At 41.4% G+C, this 18,480-nt stretch overlaps 1 protein-coding gene across 1 annotated transcript in view; it reads left to right on the top strand.

The window, feature by feature from the left end:
- The window catches only part of Klf7 (KLF transcription factor 7), a 94,848-nt gene extending 78,660 nt beyond the window's left edge, over positions 1 to 16,188 (top strand). The window contains exons 4-5 of the mRNA XM_090354689.1: positions 2,575 to 2,698; positions 9,786 to 16,188. Of these exons, the coding sequence (XP_090210815.1) occupies positions 2,575 to 2,698; positions 9,786 to 9,837 (176 nt within the window). The 3' untranslated portion in view covers positions 9,838 to 16,188. The remainder of the gene's footprint in view (positions 1 to 2,574; positions 2,699 to 9,785) is intronic.
- The last annotated feature ends 2,292 nt before the right edge of the window (positions 16,189 to 18,480 follow it).

The following is an 18,480-nucleotide window of genomic DNA, read 5'->3' as shown; positions in this document are numbered from 1 at the left end:
TTTTCATTGACCGTTAATGACACCTCTCTCCTGAGCAGCTCCTTAAAATGGTGAGCTTGTAAGGAGCAGATTGGGATTCATTGAATATCTATTTGGTAGCTAGGAATGTGGCTTAGTGGTAGAATGCTTGCCTAACATGACTGAAACCCTGGATAAAAGCCAGAAATGGCACTGTGGCTCAAGTAGTTGAGTGCTAGCCATGAGTACAGAGAGGTTTATGGACAGAGCCTGGGCTCTGAGTTCAGGTTCCAGGACCAGCAAAAAAAATATATATATATATATATACACATATTCATACATACAAACATATATACACCATATACAGGTGTCTATATATGGTGTATATATGTGCATATATGGTGTATGTATACATATATGGTGTATATATGTATATATATGGTGCCAGCTCAAGAAACATTTTGTGCATGAAAACTTATTTCAGAATGATAATAATTTTTAATAAGCCTGCCCTACTCCCATTTAACAGATGAAGACACTGAGGTCTCACAGATGTAATGAATTCAGCAAGGTCCCAACTTTACTGATTCCCAAGTTTGTGAAACATCTTCATTCAGCAACTTTTCATGAACAAGTGTATCTCTTCTAAGGTTTTGGTTTTAAGGAACCAAAAGGTGAACTTTTAACATCGCTCAGTGTTAACATTTTTTTTTTTACCCTGCCTTCTCCAAATGAATGGATTTCCTCCTGGGCTTCCAGCCCTCCCTTGTGTCCACTTGGTTCACTTTAAAAAGAACTCATATATGTCTCATTCCTCTTCTTTACCGGCCTTGTAGAGCTGAGGCTCACTAGGGCACCAATTTAATGAAATAAAAATTTCAAGCATGTTTGGTTTGATTCTAGATGATACAAATAGAGGATGGTGAATGCTTTGTAGTCAAGTTTAAAGGGAAGGGAAAGGTGGAGAGAAAAAGTAGGTCAAGTACAGTTACAGTGCTATCTTCTTAAGGGCTGCATAGTGGATTTAGCTAGTGAAAAATGGAAAAATAATGGCACAACCATAATCCTTCGGTACTTCTGGATTCTGAAATTTTGAGTTGTCCCCTTTATAATATTTACCAGTGGTGTGAATATTTACCAGCCACAGTTTTACTCTATTATGTAATTTACATATATATTGATTGGTCCTTCCCAAACATTTTTAGGTGCATACAGTTGGTATCTCTGAGAGCATAAGCAGAGTTCATTGACTTGCTCAAGGTTAGCCAAAAAGTAGAAGGTGCGCCTAGGAAGATTGCCTGTAGACCTCTTGACCACTTTTCTGACCTACTTTTAAGTGGCAGGGGCTTAATTTCATGACTTTCTGGAGTTTTACAGATTCTTTTTCTTAATTAGAACCAGCTCCTTCTGCAGTTGGAAGGATAAATATTTGTCATAGCTCATGATAGACTTGAAGTTTTTATTTTGTGTTTTGCTTTTTAAATAAAACAAAAAGATTTAAGCTGGGCATTGATGGCTGATACCTATAATCCCAGCCACTCAGAAGACAAGATCCTGAGGATCATGATTCAAAATCAACCCTGCCAGTAAAGTCTGTGACAGCCTTAGCGCCAGTTAACCACCATAAAGCTGGAAGAACAGGTGTAGCCCAAATGTTAGAGCACCAGTTTTGAGCAAGAAAAAGCTAAGGAACAGCACCCAGGCTCTGAGTTCAAGCCTCAGTACACATACACGCACACACACACACACAGAGTCTAAGGCAATGCCATGAACTTTCTACACATTCTCTTACACAAATCTTAGATACCTCCATTTGTATTTAGCTTATGAAAAGGTCACTTGAACACGGTACTCAAATTTCATGCTTTTATGCAGCTTCCCTATGGCTGAAAGTTGCTCTACAAATTGACTTCTAAAATATTTTATTACAAAGGATATTGTTCCCTGATATGAAATGCTCTAGCCAGTAAGGTATAGGCTTCCTAATTAGGACTTTTGTGAGGTTTTTCTTTTTCCATAAACTCCAGGAATAATCGGCAAGTGATTTTTATTTTACTCTCAAACTGTAGTCCTGCCTGTCCATTGACTCCAATTTACTGGAAGGAATAATGGCATGGAGCTATTTCTCTTGTTAGTCAGCTACCTGGCCAAAGTCTGTGGTAGAAGGGAAGGGGAAAGAGGAGACTAAAATGCCCGAAATGGTAAATTACTGTAGCTTCTGGAGAAAAATAGAATTAGAAGCATTTGTGGTTCAGATGAAAATAGCACATTTCCTTTCTGCTTGTGCTGTGGGGGGTCAAAGTGCTCTGGGGAATAGAAAATAAATAAAGATTGATCCCTCATCAGTCGAAGGAAATGCTCTGACTCTGGGAACTGAAATGACATCTCCACATTTAAAGATCTTGTGAAACAACATTTGAAGGTTAAAACAAAACAAAATACAAGTATTAAAAACAAAGACGTGTCATACCCTATTAGGAAATCTAGTCTTTCTTGAAGAATTAAAGCAGCCCCTCCCCCCCTTTTTTTTTCCAAAGCTGACCAACAGGTCAGCAGAACCAGGGTGAGCTGTTGGTTTGTTTGTGGCTGACCTTGGTTCATCCATCTCTCCTGCAGGTGAGAAGCCTTACAAGTGCTCATGGGAAGGCTGTGAGTGGCGTTTTGCACGGAGTGATGAGCTCACGAGGCACTACAGGAAACACACAGGTGCAAAGCCCTTTAAATGCAACCACTGCGACAGGTAAGGGGACTTAGAAGGGGGAAGATGGAAAAGTGGGTTGGAGAAGGGACTGCTCTGCACGTTTGTCATGGGTTTGTCACAAACCTGTCTCACAGATGCATGATCCTGGGAATGCCTTTCTCCCTCTCCACCAGGAAAACCAGTGACAAAATGCTCCTTCTTGCACGTAGTCAAGGGATATGAATTCAGTTTTGCAGGCATTTATTGAGCGGTTTCCTTGAGTTTGTCACTAGGTATCAACAAGGCCTTGTTCCTTCCCCTGGAGAGATGATACAGTAAGTAACTGTAGTGTAACAGGAAAAGTAATAGGGTAGACAGTGTTCTCTTGTCACAGCCTCTTCCCATTATTAGCACGGACAGTGCTTTCTCTGGTGTAAAGTTTACTTACAGAAAGCAAAGTTACTTTAGCCAGTTTTTCTCTGAAGCATTATCGCAAATGAATTGGCTACGGAAACTTTCTTTGGAAGCCTAGAACATTCTTTCCTCCATGCAGATCAGGTACAGGGGGTCCAAAAGATGGCAACACTTTGAGAACGAACCTATGTTGTAATTCAATTTCAAACTTCCAGCATTTGATATGGAAGGAGGATCACGTAGCAACAGATACTACCCACGTAATCGAATCTGACAGCCCTGGCATTATCAACCAATAAACCCCAAAATGGAGACTCTGCAGGCCAAGGTGAAGGCAGGATTAGGTTTAGACATAATCAAATAATGGGCTTGCATCTGAGCGTGTTATCCTTCTAATCCTATTTCTGTGTTTAAAAGGAAGCTTAAGAAAATTAACCATCTTTTTAATGCAATACTAAAGGTCTCCGTTATGATGAGAAAAATGCTTCTAATACGATAAAAGCCCCTGAAAGCCTCAGGGTTCCCCCGGTATGGGCAGCAGCTTTCAGGATGGCAGGAGGGGGTAAGCAGGAAGTCCACAGGGGCCTGACTGTCCTTGGAAGGAAACGTGATCACTTGTGCATCCTGCCACCCCCAGTCCGTGCTCTCTGTCTCCCGCCGGTCAGCCCTTCCTCTGTAGTTCCCTTGTTTGGAAAGCAAGCCAGGGATGTCCCAGGCTCATGGTTGGCCAAGTTGGCTCCACACTGCTTTAAGATGCTTATAAAGAAGCAATTATGTTTTTCCTCCTTTTTTTCTTCTTCCTGAAGAAGCTATTTTCCTCTTATCTTCATCCTCTAAGAACCAAATAAGGACTCCTCAGTGCCTCCTGGCGCCCAAAGATAACCTCCCACCCAGGGCTGAGGAAGTACACTCCAAGCTGCTATTGTCTCCCACTGCCTTGGAACTCACTTCTGCTACCCAGCAAAACAACTGTGGTTTTCATTTCAATCCGGATCCCTAGAAAGCCTCCTGAGTATCCAGGACTCGGCAGCTGGTCTTCTGTAGAAAATGCCCTCTTAAATGGCATCCTCCTTCAAGTCCTATCTCAAGTGTCACTTGCCCTGGTTGATTAAGAAACCTATGGGTCATGACTGCTCTCTCTCTGATGAGGGAGGACATTCCAATACATCCACTGGGAAAAAGGTAGATTCTTTGTGAGTTGTCAAGGCATGATGATGTCACCATGTCACAGCAATAGAGCTGCTCTGAAGGATGGCAAGGCTACAGTGGGCATATGTGAACAGTAAGTGTTTATGAGGAAATTGCCAGACTTAGTGTTCTTCCCTTCAAATCAACTGGCTCAGGAATTTACAACTGCCCAGCTTTTCATATATGAGTCTTCAGTCTTCCCGTAGATGTGGCTTAGGTGGGCAAATTGCCAAGCCCATTCAATAATATTGAGGCGATATCAGTGATGGCTAATTTGGTTAGCCTTTTGTTTTGTTTTCTTTATCAAAAGACACTATGATTTCTGGAGCTAGAATGTGCTATTGAGAAATTGCCAATTCTGGGACATGGTGGGGGTAGGAAGGGTAACGGGTGAGCCAGAATCCTGTGCATAGTCCAGCAGTGCATTTTTGGCCATGTCAGAAATGAGAGTTAGATTGTCATAGCGTCTCATAACAGGAAGAATCTTGTGTTTCAACTGCAGTGAGTGCACTTAAGAAAAGACGGATCTGAGAGCTATTTGGGGGAATTGGGGTGGCCTCAAAGCATTAGAGAGGAAGGCCCGGATTAAACAAGCATTCCTTAGAAGCCTTTCACTTCTGGAAACAGGGAATCAGCAGAATACTGTACCTAGATGAACTACTGCTTGCCTCTTAGAATTTGAGCAACTAGTCTACCTTATTTAGAAGCTAAATGAGATATGATCTTCCTGTCCTTAAGTATATGCCAAGTCTAATTTAGGCTTTTAATTTTGTCCATAGGATAGCTTCATATTCACTCATTCATTCAGCTAGTTTTTCACCTTGTTAAATGTTACAGATGCACATTTTTTTTACATATGCACATTTTTTTAAAAAAATGTACTTGTGGTTTTATCTGAAAAACTCAGTTCTAGCCACAGTGGGCTCTCATTCCCACTGGCTGTCACTGGGACTGGATAGCCCTCACTGTTCATTTGTGGTGGTCATGAGATGAGTATTTTTCTACTGGTTCCACCATTCCCCATTGCCTCCTCAACCTGGTAGTAAGCATATGTTGCCAGGTGTGTTGTTTGCTCTAACAAAAGACCGGTATTTCTTCATACACATGTTCCATCAGAAGTGGAAAGAGATAACCTGATTGTGTGTGTGTTTGTTGTAACGACTTATTACACTTATAAGCTTTATATGCCTAGTCCCTGAAGGCACTGGGTTATATCACATGAGGTTTGGGATTCAGAGAGAAACTCTCGAAAGGACTGTTTCCTTTCTTTACCATCAGATTGAATTATTTGGTTCACTGATTAACTAGTTACTAGAGGGTTGAATCATTTCAAAGCTCAGAGAACTTGAGGTGTGGATGGTAGTAAATAAAGCTCTGCTGCCATTAAACACAATGTGCAGAACACATTCTTCTAACTCAGCACAGTTCAATGTAGGGGGATGACACTCGAGTAGTACACCCACTATCGCAGAGTTTGGGAAGAGAGTGGACAGTTTGATTTACATGTGGTAAGAACTGCCTGCCAGAATCTGAGCTCTTTAGACACTAGAGGATTGCTGCTTGCTTCCTCTCCATGTGACTTTCAGTGTGCCTTATTCTTGAGCAAGAGAAATGACTGTGAGCTTTGACTGGTCCTCTGGCTGCTACCTAGTTATAAATACCCCCGGGGGTGTATTACCCTTAAAATAATTTGGTTCTGCATTTCTAGATACAGAGTGTATGTACTGCCTTTTATGATTCCTATGTGAAACTCAATAAATATAAATTAATGAATAAAAATTAATCGTGATGAAGGATATCACTGGTGTAGTGAAATTAAAATCTCTACATGGAGAGAACTTACCTAGTCCTGAACATCATGTATTTACTAAAATTGAACAAATGATGGTTCTAATTTGATTCAGTAGAGGTGCAGTTATGTTCACACTCTTTTAAAGACTTGAGATTTTTTTCCCAAAAAATGTATTGAAGAGTAGACTGAAGCTTGAATGTATATTGCTAGATAATCAATAATTAGTAAAGGAAGAGTAAAAGTTGAACACATAAATGACTGAATGGATCTTTTACACAATTTTCTCTATCAAGAGTGTTATTTTATTTCCCGAAAGTTTTAACGGGAAAAGTTTTAGAGAAGAAATGAAAGGAATTTGACTCAGTGCCAGGGGCTCTCTTCTCCTCACTATCACAAATCCCTTTTTCCACTGGACAGGCAGGATATCTGGTTTCTGCCTTGCTGTCTCCTCAATCCTGCCTGACCATGGGTATGGCTGTAACTAGTGCCCCAAATTAGCATTTTCTTTGTGTACTTCACCAATGAGTTGTCTTACCCTTTTATAGGCTCCAAAGTCCAATATTCCTCCAGTGTTCTCAAAAGCCAAGGTCTCAGTAGGGTTGGCTTCTTTTCTAGAGGGTCTAAGGGAATTTTTTTCTTGGCTTTTCCAACTTAGAGAGGCTGCCCACTTTCACTCCTCCAGCATCCCAGCTGCTGAGTTCTTCTCCAGCCATGATCTGTTTGATGTTGTCAATCCCCACATCCATTGCCAAGGACTCTTCTAGTGATGGTGGGCCAACCCAGATAATCTGAGATAACCTCCCTTCAGCTGATTAGTAAATCAATTCCATCCACAGCCCCTCCTTTGCAACATAGCTACATATAGGCACAGATGCTGGGAATTCTGGATAGATATTTTGGGAAAAGGTCACCTTACTCTACCTACCACAAACTCTTCAACTATATAAACTCAGCTCTCTATGCCATAGGTTAACAGGCAAATATGGCTGTGAACAGGGCTCTAGAGTTGAAATAATTTGGGCATGAAAATCTAATGAATTTTGTATCTGGTACTTGGGATGAGAACTTTATCTTTTGTGTGTATGTGAACATGGCAAAAGAAATACCAGCCAGGTGCCAGTGGCTCATGCTTGAAACCCTAGCTTCCTCAAGAGGCTAAGATATGAAGATTACAGTTTGAAGCCAGCCCAAGTGGGGAAGCCAGTGAGACTCCTACTTTTAATTAACCAACAGAATTCTGACAATGGAGCAAGTGACAGGGTGCCAGCCTTAAGTGAAAGCTAAAGGCTTGAGTTCAAGCCTTAGTACCATAAACAACCCCCCCCCCAATGCACATACAAAGAAATACCTACAAAGATAACTTTCCAGTCTGGATCTGAATTGTCTTTCTGTAGATTATTGGGATTAAAAGGGAAAAAAGGCTGGGTGCTGGTGGCTCATGCCTATAATCCTAGCTACTCAGGAGACTGAGCTCTGAGGATCGTGGTTTGAAACCAGCCCAGGCAGAAAAGTCTGTGAGACTCTTATTGTCAATAAATGACTCGCAAAAAGCCAGAAGTGGCACGATGGCTCAAGTAGTAGAGTGCTAGACTTGAGCACAAAGAGGCTCAGGGACAGTGCTCAGGCCCTGAGTTCAGGCCACAAAACCATTGAAAATAAAATAAGTAAAAGGGAAGGAGAAAGAAGAAAGGAGGGAGAGAAGGGATGGAAAAGGAGAGTTAGAAAACAGGCAGTAGACAACACTCAGCCATACCCTAAAACAGGAATGAATTGTACAAGTTAAGTGCTAAATTTCCTGCAGGCTTTATCACCTTTTCTTTGAACCAAGGAAACTTGGCAGTGTTTTACACTAAATCAAATGCCCTCTAGAACTATGACTTGATCTATATAACTTGCTCATGACAGATATGGGAGTAAAATAAGTGGGTATAATTGACGTGTTTCTGGGTTGGTTTTTTTTTTCGGGTGGGGCTGTGATTTTCCCATCTTTACGTGTTTGTTTTTCATTACACTTCTGTTCTGTTTAGCCTTATTTCTTTGGGGTTCAATCCTGCACATGTACCTATTTAAGGAATGGACACAAACAGGGTGTGGAGAGTGTTGGGGTCAGAGGACAGGGTGGGTTGGGGCTTGTTTGTTTTAAGAATGAATACACACAGGAAAATCCTGCTCTGAACAGGAAACTCCACTAACCTGAGCAGAGGCAGCCTGCTAACATGCTAGCCAATGGTATGGGATGGTGGGACATCTCAGGTTCAGGGGAGCCTGGGAACATTCTCTCATAGGTCAAGAAGTAGCCGTTTTCAGGAGAGGAATGGAGAGAGACAACACATAGCCAGAGCCAAGCATGACTGTTGTTATACGTGCTCATTTACTGGGATTCCTGCCAGAGCCGTAGATTGTCGGCTGCTGGGACATGGAAACACCCACACTATTATTTGTAAGGTGCAAAATCCTGACTCAGACTGGTGTTAACATCATAGAGAGTTTATTAGCTCAGGTAACTAGCAAGAAGAGAAAACTTGATTTACATGTAGGCTTCGCTGGCTCCAGATTCCCAGATTTGTCACCAAGACTCTTTCTTGTTCTTTCTGTGCTCTGATTCCCTTTTGCCTGTTGGCTTTCTTTCTAGGAGGCTCCTTCCCACAGTGGCAATACGAATACCATCAGCTCCAGGCTTATACCTTGGTAGCTGAGCAGTCTTGGTGAAAACAAAAGAGAGAGATAACATTTCTCTTGCAGTAATTCAGCAGCACTGGGCCTCCTCTGCTGACCCTCATTTGAGGGTGTCTTAGCATGTCAGATGGCCAGAGAAGACCATCCTTCCTACTGCTGAGAACACTGAACAGTTGCTACCCATACTGACTGGTCACAGATGAAAAAGGCAGAAAAACAACCACTATTCTGGTGCTGAGGAAGTCATTCACTCAAAAACCTTAGGTACCAAGTTGCTGTATAGTCCAAAAGATTAGACTCAGAGATTTGCCTGGGTTCTAGCCCTAGCGAGCTCCTAGCTACTCCCTAGCTATGTAGTTATAGCTCAATTCGTTACACACACACACACACACACACACACACACACACACACACACACACACACAGTGAGAATACACGCTGTGGAGGGCTGATGATGTCACTGGGGTAATACCAGAGAGAACATCCTCTTCCCAGCCCAGTGCCTACATTTTCTGCCTTCTTTTCCTTGATTTGAGTGTGAAGCACATGCATGGGCTTGTAGGCTTCACAGAAAATATTCCTGCGCTCTCATTGTAAAGCTCAGGTATGGAATTTGGGTGATGTAAAGACAATGCCCCACTAGCTGATGAAGCAGGCTAATTACTTTTTTTTTTCCTTTTTGTATTTCTAGTACATGAGCACGACACTCAGTTTTTAAAGACATTTTCACGTGTGTTTCTTTTTCCCATGTGTGAGGCAATATTCTAAGTACTTTGCAGAGTTCAGCTACTTAATCCTTGCAGCCAAGCTATGCATAGTGCTACAGTGATCTCTGTCTGAATGGTCAGGAATTGAGGTACCATGTAGGGATTGAGCCACACAACTTTGGAAAGTGCTGGGGTTTGAACTCAAGCAGTCTGACCTCTAAGCTGGCTTCTGTAGCTCACACCCTCATTTCTCAGTTCACAGACTGTTCCTCTTAAGGCTGATCATTTGTTTCTCCATAAGGTTGATGGAACCTAGTGTTCTTTCCTCGGACCACTCTGATATCCTGTTGTTGTTGTTTCTATGTTCTAGGTGTTTCTCCAGGTCTGACCATCTTGCCCTCCATATGAAACGACATATCTAAAAACAAAAACAAAAACCTAAAGGCCACAGTGGTCATGGCGTCGGCCAACATCTGAAGGAAATGTCATGAGGCAGAGGGCTGGACTTCAGGCGGGGGATCCACTGCCTCGCAGAAGAAAGTTCTCACTTAAAACCTCTGTGTACACACATGCGCGCACACACACATCCACACACATCCACACACCCTGTCACACACAGACGCACACACGCACCCACTGTCGTGCACTCAACTCTATTTAAACTATATACATCTATTCCTTATGCCTTGCCCTAGCCAGATGGTAGAAGACGAAGAGGAAGGAAGCTTGGTGAACTCAGCAAGGCAGACTGGCTGCTTACTTCAGCTCTCTTGGAATTACTTCCTGCTGTTGCCAATGGAAATCAAAGCAAATGGATGTGACGTCTCCACAGGTGGACGGCAATCTGAGGGGCTTATTTTGCTTCTCGGTGCAACTTAATAGGAGAATCCAACATCTTACAATTGCATATGTGTAGCACTAATGTTTCTTTTCAAATAGTTGGGGGAAAAATGACCTAGAAAACCAAATTGCAGTTTGGTAGCCAAAATTAACTCTTGGTTTATTTGTCCTTTGTGTGTGAAAAGTCCTACTATTCTGTGCGTCAGACTTTCTCACAGAACTGTTGCTTGGTTTGGTTTCTTCTTGGAACCAATGAGATCTTTCAAGTCGGTACCAATGGCCTTATGGCCTTAGAGGCGGCAGACTCTGGAATCACACCTAAACACCTTTCTGGCCTGCATTTCTCTAGACTTCACTCTCAAGGGAGGAGTTTTCTTTTCTTACTTTTTTTGACTCTTGCACACCATATGCACTAGGGATTCTGGAAACTTCTAGCATGACTGCAAAAGTGGCCAAGAGAATAAAAGTCTTTGATGCTAAATCACACTATATCCCTTGAGCCTCACCTTATTGCCAGTGCTAGATTTTTTCTTTTTTAAATCTCTTTTTTTGTGTGTGTGTGGGGAGGGGGGATTCTTTGCTAATGAAAACTTGAAAAGCTTATTTGGAAGCTTAAATGTTTTACCTTTTCTCCATGGACTAAACCTCTCCAGGACTCTCTCAGCACCTGGATGTCCAGCTCTCGAAGCAGCCAATCAGATGGGACATCACAGTTCTCTCACCCTCCTTGAGGCCCGATGACCTCAGCACATAGCGATTAGCCACGGCGCTGTGTGTCATTGTACCCTAGTCACACCGTAGATGTCGCTAGTCTCCAAGGCCACCTGTGTATCTAATCTAACTCTGGGTTATGACCTGACCCCAAAAAAGCCAAAAATTATCACTCTTTCCAGGAGTGGGGAAAACTGAGGATGCTTCCCAAGTCCAGTGGCTTCACAAAACATCATCCTATCCTCTCTCATGTCCACCGAGTTCATGTTACCCACTCGTTCAAATACACAGTTCAAAGAAACGCCATTGTGGGAATGAAGGGTTGACCATGAAGGAAAGGGTGGAAGTGTGGCTCGTGTGATGTTTCTAGGGTGTGTTGGCTAGGCCCCACCGTGACTTGTGATGTAGAGCACCAGGGATCAAGAGGCCTCACATTTACTCCACAAACTGTCTCCAAGGGGGTTATCTGCCTCACTCGCCACCCCTCCCCCCCACATATCCAATATTGGTCTCGCTCTACCCACATTCTTAGCTAGCTGGCACTGGCCTCAAACTCCAAAGACTGCCTTTAGGACCATTAAATGGCCTATGCAAGCAAGTGGGGTGGTTATTAGGACAGATTGTATATTTTGTATATTCTGGGACCATCCCTTCAAGACACGTCTAAAAATAACTAAATAAAAATGGCATTTGGTCCACACATGGTTGCTGATCCTTCATACCAGCTGGTGACCCTCCTGACCTCCTTTGACTGTTTGACTCATTGACTGTTAAAATGCCACCCCATCTATATTTGGGATGCAAAACTGAAGTCTTTAAAAGGAAATCATAATATAAGAAACACAAACACTTATATGACAGCAACCTTCAAGATCCTTGGCATTGGGTTCTCAGCTTTCTACATCCTTTGTTTTTGCTGAAACATTGAAACTACTTGTCCGAGGGTAAAGGAACCTTCTGATCACAAACTCCTAGCTGCCAGTTGAACACTTGGGGCATTTTGAGGTCTGGCCCTTATAAGTTTTTCCTTTTCCTCTTTTCAATTCAGACCAAAAATTTAAAAAAAAAGAAAAGAAAAAATGATGAAAAAACAAAAATAAAAAAATAAACACCCTAAATACACACACACACACATACACACACACAATCTGTCCATTTGCCAGAGGCAAATACATATATATATGTATATGTATATACATATACACATATATAGTTAGTTAGTTGGAGGGTATTAAGGGAAAAATCAGTTTTATTCCAAAGATTTAAAACTAGTCATGACTTAGAAATAATTTCTGGAGCACTGCTTGCTGACAATCCTGTTCTCTATTGCATTTGAGTGCATCCTATAGCCGTTCCATCATGGCGTACATGGGGTTATATTTGAATTTGAATGTGTGGTGCATCCTTTGTGGATGAAGGATGTGTGAGGAACCTTGAACCTCAGCTGTATTAAACTGTAGCACCTCCAGTCAGTGCACTAGATGAAACTTTAGACACCCCAGATTTTGTTGATCCTTTCTTTTTTCCTTTTGGTAGCAGCCTCCAGCATGAATGCACGCACACACCAGTGATGGCATGAAGCCATCACTGCCACGATTTATAAATGTTCTCTCCTGGCTGGAGCTGCTTTCAAAAATGCTATTCTTAAGGGTTTATAATACTTAATTTTTGAACTGACCAATGCAAGGCTCTATTATAAAGAAAGTTTAAAAAAAACCAACAACAAAAGGTAAAAAAGATTTAAAAAAAAGAAAAAAACAAAAAAACAAAAAAAACACAATGAAAAAGTAATCATTGCTGTTTGCTCCCATTTGTCATCTGTGGTCTCATTTGAATGTGGCAGAACAAAGGCCCTATGGTCCTCATCAGTGTCTGAAATGTTTGGTAATTTCTCTCTCTTTTGTATCAGTGAGGTCCTTTGTAATCTGCTCCTGACGTTTCTCAGAGCAGGGTGCATGTATCTCAGAGCAGATACCACGATGGTGCTTGCTTCAGAGTCATTTGTTGACTGTGAGAATTGGCCTGAGAATTCGGTGGGTGCTAAGTGTATGGCTTTGAAACTGTTCTTCTCTAGCCCAGGTTGGCACCTGTGAAAGGTAACCAGTCTTAACCATGGGGCAGGGGCAATCCCGATTATTTTGGAAATGGGTTTGGGATAAATTCATCATCATCTCTGAAGTGGCAGAGGTGACCTAGAAGAGTCTATGAAATGAACAAATTTTCCACAAAATGACCCCGATGTGCATTTTGTTCCCAAGAGGACTGGTTATTCAAGCAGTGCTGTAGTGGACACTGGAAACACAATATATTCCTTTCTCATTTAAACCATTACCTCCTAACATTCCAGGGGATCCCAAATTTGACAGGAAAAACATGGCATGGTGTTTCTTGTGGTTGTCCTCTCCAGCATACTTTTCCCAGGGCTCAGAGTTGGAGGTATAGAAGAAGTGTTTCTAAGCCACTGACAATTTTCTTTATTTCAAGGTATGCTTCTTTCTCTTACCACATGGCTGTAAGTCAGAGATGTGGAAGCCTGAAATTGCAATGCTGCTCCTAGCTACTGGCCTCCTGCCCCACTTTTGGTTCACTGGTCAAGCTTAATGCCTGGTGGTGATGAGTATTATGTCCAGAAAAAGAGACATGGCAAAGCTGCGTTTTGTAAAAAAAAAAAAAAAAAAAAAAAAAAAAAAAAAAAAATCGGAGCCCTCTCCCCAATGACCTCCCCAATGACTTTCACGCTGAACATTTCCTTCTCTCTGCAAGTTCCCTCCAGAAGCCCATCAGATGCCCCTTTCAGTGTCATCTCTTCCTTCCCTGCACCTCTTGTGCCCTTTTACATCTTTGATTGCCTAATTATAACAGGGTAAAAAGACAGTCAACCTCATGCACGATGAGCAGAATGGATTCCTAGTTTATTTTTTAAAAAAATCTTCCATAAAGCCAGAGAAGATTTTTCTAAAAAAATTTTTTTAGGAACTTGAGTTTGGGATAAGCTTCCGGATTATCCATGTCTGTTTGCATCAAAGGGAAAAATATCTGGGGTTTTCAGGTAGTTCATCCAGTGTGTTCAGAACCTTCTGCCTGTGACCTCCACTCCTGCATTTGATGAGAACGTCAAAAGAATGAAAGAAATCGTAAGAACAAAATCTAGTGATTGTTTTTAATAGTTCCAAATCATTTCCTCTTTGGAAGTCACTTTTGTAACATTTAAAATAAGAGTAGGAGGTGCTTTTGTCTTCTCTTTTGCATGAATTGATTTTAGAAGGAAGGAAGTAGGGAAAGTCAGAGATGCAACCCACTGAACTACAATAGTCTGAGTCTTCATTTCTTCCTTAACAACACAACAAAAATCTTATAAGGGCCTGCATTTTGAGGATGCAGTTTTTCACCCAGACCATTGAAAAAGCCAAAATTCGTTAAGTAGAATCTGTTTGAAAATTATTTGTGGAAGCTTTCCCTTTTTTGCTTATTCTTTTTTCTGTTTCGGAAGTGGCAGGAGTCAAGGCGGGAGGAGGGGGGGATGTTTGGATTCAACTTCGGTAAACATGGTGATATCTCAGTTTAGAACTGGAGGCCTGGTCTGAATGCCTTTTTGATGGCCTATTTTTCCTCTTTGGACAGAGTTGAGATAGGACAACGGAATTGTGTCAGAGGAAGCAGACTGCGTGTAAATAATGTGATATCTCATGACCAATGCCTGAGGCTTCAGGGTTTTCTCTTCCTTCTAACACTCTTCAGTCTCCTCACTTGGTTTCTCTAATAGGTCCCAGAAAGGGAAAACACTGCAATGAACTTTCTTACGTGCATCTTTCCAATATAGTACTGTATTCTTCAGGTGTTCTCGATTTTGTGTCTGAGTCCTCGGGAAACAGGTATTCAAAAAAACGAGAGAGAACTCCTAGGCCATCACTTCACAAATATCCCAAACAAGATACACTTACTTCTCAAACAGGGCTCCCTCTCCATGGTCACGAGGGAAGGTTGATAACGTTCTTGGTTGGGGACTATTTATATAATTTTTTTTCAACTGTGAGCTTTGGAATCGTAAATTGTTTTGACTCCAGCTTCTGTCTACTGCCATAAAAAGGACCCACATCAGAATAATGAGGGTGGTGTGTATGCGCAAACTAGACATGTGCATACATACCTAGGGTACCTTCGCAGAAGGAAAACAGGCTACTGATATTTAAGAGGAGTAGCCACCAGTGCCTAATATCTTTTGCGGGGGATGGATGCTTTCAATTGCCAGTATATCAAAACCACACACTGGGAGTTACTTCCACATTGAGGGGAGGGGCTATGGGTGGGGAAAGGGGACATTTTAATCCTAGGCCTTTCAACTGGAGGCAGGATAATTTCTGCAAATCCTGGTTCTGTCTGAAGGGCTTTGGGGCTCATTGGCTGGTTTTCAACCTTTATATTTTAGCTCCCCAGCATGCATTTCCTATCCAGTCCCAGGCTTAGTTTTATTTCCTTAATTTTCACTTCTGCTTCATTCCAGGGAGGAGAAAAAAATACACCTATATGGCCAAGATCTCCTTGCTAACACAGAGGCAAAAATAAATGTTTGATGTTTTTGAAGCCTCCCCTTCCCACTTCTCACTGACCTCCTCCCCCTTCCACGTGCCCTCCCGCATTCCTCCTCTCATCACATGATTTCCTGATCACCATAAATTTTCTTTTTTCTACTATCCTCTTAATAGTTGCTTGAAGAATTTTATTTTTGCACTATACATTTTCCTTTTTTATTTTTTTGCCAGATGTGTCTAACAAGTGTGTTTGGAAAGACCTTCTTTCAGCCCCCTCCCTTCCCCCTGCCTCCCCGGTCACATTCTCTCAGGCCTTCTCTGGTATTTATAATATATCACAGAAGTACCCAGTCTTATAGCCCTCGGTTATGCCTTTTTTTGACATTTTATTTTTTTTAAGCTTTTTATATATATATAAATATAAATATATTACTTTGTCAAGTTTTTTTGCTGTACAAAAGTCTTAAGATTTAAAACTATTATTTGTATTATATGATGGTGGTATGTTAATGTTACAAAATTATTAATGAAGATAAAATTTATTTTTGTTACTGGTCTGTTTCATAATTCTTTTTTAAATTGGTATATTGTAAGATATCTATGCAAAAAATGTTATGTGACGCATTTTTATTTAAGAATGTAATATGTGTAATAAACAGTAGAATGTGTTTGGCCTTGGAAAGCCTTACTGTATTTCTCCTTAGCTTATTTCATGGGGGAAAGGAAATTGTCCAAGAGAAAAAAAATGGGTCTTTATATGCTTTACAAGTTTTCTTTCTTGGAAAAAGGAAAAACAAATGATATTAGGTCATTTTTCTTTGGGAGGCTGGTGTGTGTGTGTGTGTGTGTGTGTGTGTGTGTGTGTGTACTTGCACTTGGTTTCAGTGAGATAGCTCAGTCTCATATAACACACTGAAGTCAATTTATCTCTGTGAGAAAAGAAAGGGAGCAAATGGTTGAAGGTTATGAAAAGCAATATTTGAGAATGAGGTAGATTGTGGGGTGTTATTTGTTTAGGGGGTTGGGAGAGGCTTATTGAAAGCAGTTTATTTGGTGAGAGAAGGGGTAGTGTGCTTTAGGATGGTCAAAGTCAAATAGACAGTGTAAAATGATGGAAAAGATGTGCGGTAGTTTGTGAAGGAAGGAAAAGGGGAAAGGGTAGAGAGAAATATTAGCTTGGTGGGGGAACATTTACAGGAGATCACAGATAACAGCGTAGAGAGGAGATGAGTAACCAGGGGCAGAGAAACTCAGATGGCTCCACAGAGCACAAAGAGCTAGCGGCAAATACATGTAGCCTGTGAAACAAAGGAAAAGGCAAAGGGAAATTGTCAGAACTGAAAAGACTCTTTACTATTAAAATCTCCTCCTCCACACATGGCTTCCAGGAAGGAGCATCAAAGCAGAGAGGAAGGTGGAGAACCCACCAATGGCGTGATCCCAGCCTCCCTTGCTGGGCCCTTCCCCCCAGGGACATGATAGTACGCAAGTTCTCTTTGGACTTATCAAAATGGATCTGATGGTGAAAACCCTCTAACCCTGATGACCAGAATCCAACCAAGGACTTTTCAAAAGTTGTTCACCTTAGAAAAGGTGGGTGCAGGGAGTGTCCTTGCTATAGAGCCCTGATATGGCTTCCTGAACTGGGAGTGGGGTGGGAGTAGGTGTGGAAAGGGCTTGTGGGGGAAGCTGTTCTCAGTGTGGTAAACAGTAGATGCTGCAAGGGCCCAGGAAAACGCTTTTGAAAACTGTAAATGAGCAGCAAGTGAGCTGGACACGCAGCAGCTGAAGCTGACCACAAGAATCCATATAATCTAGTGAGGACAAACAGCATGTCAGGCAGAGTCTGCTGACTCTTAGTACCAAGGGAGTCTCTCCTAGAGCCAAAATCATTTACATAGCAAGGAGCAATAGGATAACTCTGTAATACTATCTAGAACGAGGCTTGTTATTCTGCTTCTCTGACTGACGAAAAGATATCAGAATTGTGATGAAATACCAAAAGGAAAGGGTGGTAAATACAATCTATGTGGCATAAAGGACTTTGGATGATTTACATAAGCAAATAGGGTACAAGTGAAGCTTCTCCCCGTGCCCCTCTTCCTCCTCCTTCTCCTCCTCCTCCTCCTTCTTCTGCAATATGATATCAATTCAGAGATCATTCCAGTTTTTCTTGGGAACTTCTGCTTTCTTTGAGGAGTTCACCCTATTTTGAAGTTGTTTTGCTTTATGAGTCACTTAACAGTATTAATCTCCATGTCAGATAAGCAAAACAGGGAAATTCTAAAGTGAAAAAAAATTAATTGCAGTTGGAATTCAACAGACAGTAGCCTGAAAGTGTACCTGGAATGTCGCAGGGCACAAAGCATGTGACCCCTCTGACAGAGATCATCTGAGGTTTTGTGTCTGGTTGGAATGCTGGGCTGTTGGAAAGGAGCCTCAGAAAAGGCAGCATTCAGTTGAGCTGGTACATAATTTAGTATTTCTAGCCATTTTCTGCTTATAAACCAAAACTTTTAAGTAAAACAAGATTTTGAAGTTACCAATTGATGTGGTAATGTTCTAGTCACATCTATGAGGGACCAATTGACACTTTCTACTTGTTTTTTTAATCTCTCAATACAGACTGTCTTGAATGTAACCTATTACTTTTTAAAATTCCACTTTATCATAACATAGCTATATCTACACAGTATACTTTAAAACAATGAAATAATGATGACAAAGAAAACTAGTGGAGATGAGATTTCAAGATTTATGTTTACACAGAATTTTTTTTCATTTCATATGCACTGCCACTGAGCTGTCCATCAAGACTGCATACATTGGATATGTATTATTCATGCCTATGACCATTTACCCTCTTAAACAGAGAAACTAGGGGCACAGAAAGACAAACACTCCACAGTGTCATTTATATAGAGAAGTCATTTAAATGTTGAACTCCTAGAAGCAGAGAGCAGAAAGATGAATGGCTGGGCCTGA

This window comes from Megascapheus bottae, chromosome 21, assembly GCF_031878675.1.
Source record: "Megascapheus bottae isolate mThoBot1 chromosome 21, mThoBot2.hap1, whole genome shotgun sequence".
Taxonomy (NCBI): domain Eukaryota; kingdom Metazoa; phylum Chordata; class Mammalia; order Rodentia; family Geomyidae; genus Megascapheus; species Megascapheus bottae.
This window is presented reverse-complemented; position numbering and strand designations above follow the sequence as displayed.